Genomic DNA, 6,170 nt, shown 5'->3' on the forward strand with positions numbered 1-6,170 from the left:
GGCCCTGTGTTCCCCCCAGGAAGGGACCAGCTCCAGCCTGCATGGGGCAATCGCTGGGTGAGCATGGGGCTGGGGCTCGGCTTCGGCTCCCCACCTGAGGAGAGATGCATGTTGTGGTGGAGACTCTGCCGGAGTAACTCATGTCTTGTGCTTGAAGGAAAGCTGGCAGGGCATGTTTTAATCAGCAACTGCCAACCCTGCCAGAGTGACCACTGTGATATTGTCACAGCCTAGGTCCACCTGAGCACGCCCCAGGCTCGGGCAGGAGGTGTCCAGTGCTGGGGCAGGGGACAAAACCTGGTGTAAGGGTTGATCTTCAGACAGTCGTTTTCCTTTTTGTTTTTTCCTCCTTCACCCCTTTGACCATCCAGTTGGTGGAGCTTCAGAGGTTCCCCCCCAGCCCGTGTATGTTCACCTATGCAGCGGTCTATATGCTCACCTCCTGGTGAGCTTTTGCCCAGTGGACTCTCTGCCTCTCCAAGGACATAGGACCCCAGGGACACCCTCTGTCCTTGTACTCAGTTTGCCGTGCAGGGGACGTGAGGGACAAGGTGAGGCTCTTCTGCCGGTGGAAACCTGCTCCTGCAGGGGCCTGATCCTGGGGACTTCGCTTTTATGCCCCTATGGCTATTCCATGGCTCTTACTTCCCATCCACTCGGGTCTATTTGGATGCGCTCAGAGAAGCAGCCCAGAGACCTGCGTCCTGCTCCGAGGCATCCCAGCCATCGCCTTATGCCCACATCTCACTGCTTCTCCCCCGGCTCCAGCCTTTTGAACTTGCACCGTGTCACAGCAGGAGATGGAGCAGTGGAAGCAGCTTCCATAGGGAAACTTCTTTGATGACATTTAAGAGGCTGGCAAGTTTTACATCTCCTTGGAAAATTATTCTACTTACCACGGTCGTCTCCATGAAAACGCTGATTGTGCTCAGCAGGGACGAGGTCTCGGCTTTCGGCGCTGTTGGCTCTCTGGGGAGAGTCAAGGACTTTCTTCGGGCTGAATTCCTTGATTTTTTGTTTATTGATTTTTGCCTCCCTGTGGAGATTTCGCTTCAGCTCTGCCTGGGTTTGCAAACAAGTCATCAACACAAGCAGCAGAGGAGCAAACACTTTTTAACAGCTCGACGTGGCATATCATTAGGGGGTTGGCGCTGAAAATAATTATGCAGTTGAGTAGTTTAACCAGGGCAAATGGTATTTGCCAAACGGGGTATGTGACAGAACATGACCCAGACAGAGATTTTTGGTTTCTTCATGGGCCACAGCCAAATGAAGTCAAAGTGTTGCAAAAATCAGAGGTAATTACTGATCATGGGGACCCCGGGGATGCTCCCCACTTCGCCTCTGCCTAAACCACCAAGAAAGCTTCATTTGCTCTTCCCAGCAACAGGCTTTAAGCCTCTTGGTCCATGGGATGGGCAGACCCCCATCCGAGAGGGTCTCCCCAAACCCATCTCAGCATTACCTCTCGGCGCCTGCGGGTCAAATCCAGCATCTGCAGCTTGTGTAAGTGCTGCCGCCTGCCAGGGAGGTGTCTCAGGCTTTGCCCCCTCTTCTCCAGAGCCTACGAGGTGTTTAAAAACATAAATAAATACACCTGCATTTTCTGAAGGAGAAAGGAACAGCCACCAGCTCGCAAATCCACGCCTGGCCCCTCGGGTGCTCCCCGGATAAAGGCAGCGAGCGTCTCCCTGCGTAGCCAACTTGCAGAAATTTATCATGGATTTCCACTGCGCTTGCAGTTTATCTCACAGCTCTGGGGCATGATGGAAAAAATCTTCATTAAAACAATGTGTACATGCTTCTGCCCCCCGAGGTGTTACCGCTTTGAGTTGGCTGTCCAAGATAATCCCATGATCCGAAGGGAGGAGCCACTTTTGCACGTTTGAGGTTGCAGGGGGTGTTTACGGCACACAGCCCTCGCAGCCCTCTCCCTGCCGACGGCAAGCGGTGGGTGTTCAAGTTGCTCAGCCATTTAAAAAAGTGGTCCTCCAACCTTTAGCCTCAAAAATATTTAAGGTCCTGGCTCAGCAGGTCCGCCTCAACCAGGGAACTGTCATGCTACAGATTCAAAAACTTTCCTCTTATTTTATATCCTTTCACCCACGCACCAGTGTTTCAGCCGGTTCCTGGGCTTAGCCAGGGATGGGAGCGCAGCCGGTGTAAAACACCAACTTCTGCTCTTCGAGGTGCCCGAACCACGAGGGAAAGGAGCCTGCAGCCAGCAACGACCCATGCATGGGGCTCGACCCATGCACTTACCTTCGTTTTTGGGCTTGCAGCCACTTCTTGCTGACTCCAGGGCTTTGCAGGAGCAATTGCTTGCAGAGGGCCAGCGGGTTCAAGCCTCTGCAAGTCCAATATTTATAATATTCAGCATTGCTTGTTCCACGCAATCATAAAACCTGATCTGAAACTACCTTGACATTTTTCCAGCTCCAATTCTGGCCTGGCTGCTTGGGATACAGGAAGGAGTTTGGCATCTCTAGCAGATGCTCAGGGAGATGAACATCTCCTTAGGTGCTTCGGGAGTGGACAAAACTGGGGGAATCTCCTGCATTAGAGTCAAAGCAGCAAAAACCCAGTTTGACATTAATTTCATCCCTGTAGGTATTTCTCTTTGAGCCTCAACAGTGCCCAAGGCTCCAGCCAAGACCAAAGTGAAGACAAACCCCAGCCCTGATTGCTTCATGCTGAAGCATGGAGAGGTATCATAATTTAATATAAAGTCTCCTAGCAGGTCATCCAAGGGCAAATCCCAGATACCCAAGACCCAAAGCACCATTCCCGCCGTCCAACCAGTCTCTTTTATGTTGGCCTGAGTACGACCTTTCTCTGCAGGACTGTGCGTGGTACAAAGTGTCTGGCCCGGTGGCTGATGGAAGTGAGCAGAGACTTGCTTTACAGACTGCCCCGAACATGGATTTTTGTCTTAAGGACCTAAGCTGTCTCCTTAAATTGTGCCAAGCTACTAGATGATACTGGGTCATTTCATGGCTTGATATTGCCAGTGTCCCCTTCTAGGATGGGAGCTCAGTCCAGCTTCCATAAAAATTAAGGGGAGTATCATCAAGGACTTCATCAGTAAGGCCTGACTTACACTTTATGTGGGACATCATTAACCTCTTGAATATGAACTAGAGTGTCCTCTAAATGGTGACATGCCTCTGGCTGTCTGCACTGAACTGCTACCAAAGACTGAGCTGTAATTTTGAAGCATCCTGTAAGTCAATGCAATAACGCAGGAGAAAAAAAGTCAGCAGCATCACGTAAAGGAGGCATCCCCCGAACGCCCAGTTCACATGTCTTTCAGCATGAAAAAACCCCACAAAACTGAATCTGAAGCTTAAAAAATGGCACTAGATGGCAGCATGTGACACCACAAACTGCGGTCCAGGCTGTGCATCACTCCTAGATGCCACCGAGGCAGCCAGCAGATAAACTCCCGCGTCTATCGGCTCATCTCGCGGCGCCCGGCGGGGAAGCCAAGTTTCAGGCTTTCAGCTAAAGTTGTGTCGCAGGCTGTAAAATCGATTCTTTTCTTTTGTCTCTGTGAACCTCACGGGATTTTTCTCTGGAAATACTCCCTGGCCAAAATCCTCTAAAAGTCCTTGAGAAGGCCACGTCATCCCGCTCCGCTGTCTTTGAAAATATTCCCGCAGGGAACAGGGCTTTTGCTGGTGCTGGTTACAGTCTCTAACAGCAATGGCAGAAGCACGGGGTAGGATTAACAGTGGTGGTGTTCTGCAATGAGTATTATCAGTGTTTTAATAATACATAAATACAGCCATAATGGAAATAAGATTAATGACTAAAAATTACATGCTGGTAGATTTTTATGTGAGGCTGCGATTCCATGTGACAGTTCACTGGGCGTGGTTGGGCTCAGTCCAGGTGCTGCCGCCTCATCGTCCCACCAAATCCAGGGACGCATTATTCAATAGTTGGTGGCCGCCTGTGCTCTCTGAAGCCACCAGTCTTGGCCAGAGCCGCAGCCTGGGTTTCAACTGACCCCGTCCTCTGTTCTTTATTATATTAAAAAGACCTTCAATGACAGCAAGGGAGGCTTGAGCAAAGCACCCCTGCTTCAGTGGGTTTGTTGTTGTGGGACATGTGCAGAGGGTTTGTCACCAAATTTTGGGAGAGTGGAGATGCTCTCAGGGAGGAACAGGGGGGTCTCAAAGCAGTGCAGGGAAGCGAGATGTTCACCCAAGGATTTTAATGGCAAGGGGTTATATAGGTGCCTGGGAAGGAAGATGGTGGCTGAGGGGCGGTCCCAGGGCTGCTCCAACCTGCACCCAGTGCTGGGACAACCCAGCACCTACAGGAGTGCTACAGAGAAGTTCATAGCCGGTCAGGGCAAATACATCTCTTTTATGGGTTAAACAGCCAAGAAGCACGTTTGCCTCCGTGTGTCCCCAGCCACCGATTGCTGAGGACTCCTCCAGCTGCCTAATTAGGCTGCTGACGTGCCCCATGCAGCTGGGCTCTCTTAGAGAGGTCTCAGCAGCAGGTACAACGTTTGCCCTTAATTGCTAATTGAATTAGGCTCTCCTGCCTAATGAGAGCATGGGAGGGTTATTTCCAGGAGCCAAGTGCTTCCCCAAGCAGGACGTTCTGCTGCACCCATGCTTGGAGAGGTCTGCTCAAGTTGTCCCCTTTCCCTGCCTGATTTTATTCCTCTGAGCCCTGTTTGCTCTCAGTTTTGGAGTCCCCAGACCTGGGCCAAGCAGCAAAGAAGAAATGCAACGGAAAGCCTCAAGCAGGGGCTCTGAAGGAGAGAGATCTGAGGAGCAAAGTGGGGGAGCTGCAACTCTGGGGCATCCAGAGTGGGAGCTGAGCCTGGTGTCCCCAGTGCCCCTCCCTGACCCTCTGTGGGCACATAGGGATGGAGGGAGAACTCAATCTTGGCCAAACACCGGCGGCTTTGCATCTTAAATAGCCAGCAGGTAAGAGATGGGAAGTTGGAAGGTATTGCTGGCTGGTTTGGGAGAGGGTGGAGAAGCAGTGAAAGCACAGAAGCAGGTGGAGCACAGAAAGCAGCGTGCTTCTCTGGGTTTCGGTTTTAAATAACCTGATTCACGGCAAGAATCGTACAGCCCCGGTAATGCAGATCCAGCTTAGCCCTATGGGTACGCGATGGCCTGAGCCTCACCCAGGTTTTATGTTGTATAAAAGCATCAGTGCATAAAAATATCAGCACAGAAAATGCATGTGGACGGCTTCTTGTCACTTCTTTTTTTTTTTTTTAAATGAAATAGCAACTCTAACCCTTGTGCGCGTGGTACACTAGCGGTGTTCCCTTTCCTTCTTTGCAGTAAATGATATGGTTATAAATATATTTTTGGAGCATTAATTGTGTTGTGATAACTCTTGTGTGGGGAAAAAACGGATTGCCAGGTCAGGCAGAGTCATGGGTTTCAGGGCTTGGAGGAAAAGGGATCTGGGAAGTGCAGGAAGAGGAAAGGAAGGTCATGGAAGAGTGAAAAAGGGTGTTTCAAGTTTGTTTGGGGAGGATTTGTTGGATATCTAGCTACAGATGTGTGTGTGTCCACATGTATATATAGTGCTATTGAGGGGAGAAGGTGAAGGTACATGTAGGTATGCAGCATGCATAGCAATTCTTGGAACCTAAAATAATTGCTCTGTACTTTCACCGGCCCCTATTGCAAACTCTGTCTGCTTTACCTGTCTCTCTGCCCCTAAGCTGATGCCAGACCTTGATGGGATATTTGGCCCGAAGAGCCAAAACCAGCCCCACGTGATGCAAGTTGGATCCCTTCTGCAAAGGGCTCTGTCTTGGCCACATTAGCCCCATGGGAGCACTAAGATTTGGCTGCAGGTATCCAGACACCACAAAGGAAAGTGGGTCTTGCAGGAGAGGTGGCCTCATGGCCAGCGCTGGGACACGTGTCCTCGATGGGTGTCTCCATAGCACACGAGGGCTGGCCAGAAAGGCACGACCCATGGAGTCGGGCAGGAGGGCAAAGGCAGGGCCTCGCTGCATTGGCCCCTCTTTGGCTGTTCTTAGAAGGTAAAGTCCTCGCCCTTGTGCTAATGAATCAAAAATAACCTCTCTGCAGTCAACGTACCTGCTCTGCCCCAGGTATCAAACTTGGGCTGGTGACAAAGCTCATCTAGGGATGATCATAGAATCATTAAGGTTGGAA

At 50.8% G+C, this 6,170-nt stretch overlaps 1 protein-coding gene across 1 annotated transcript in view; it reads right to left on the bottom strand.

Moving 5' to 3' along the window:
• Positions 1-2,349, bottom strand: part of LOC104083549 (chromosome unknown open reading frame, human C14orf105) — a gene marked incomplete at its 5' end in the record, with an annotated part of 4,061 nt that extends 1,712 nt beyond the window's left edge. The window contains 3 exons of the mRNA XM_009587060.1: positions 897-1,062; positions 1,466-1,564; positions 2,263-2,349. Of these exons, the coding sequence (XP_009585355.1) occupies positions 897-1,062; positions 1,466-1,564; positions 2,263-2,349 (352 nt within the window). The remainder of the gene's footprint in view (positions 1-896; positions 1,063-1,465; positions 1,565-2,262) is intronic.
• Between the last annotated feature and the right edge of the window lie 3,821 nt (positions 2,350-6,170).

The sequence above is a fragment of the Fulmarus glacialis genome, unplaced genomic scaffold (assembly GCF_000690835.1).
Source record: "Fulmarus glacialis isolate BGI_N327 unplaced genomic scaffold, ASM69083v1 scaffold21891, whole genome shotgun sequence".
Lineage (NCBI taxonomy): Eukaryota > Metazoa > Chordata > Aves > Procellariiformes > Procellariidae > Fulmarus > Fulmarus glacialis.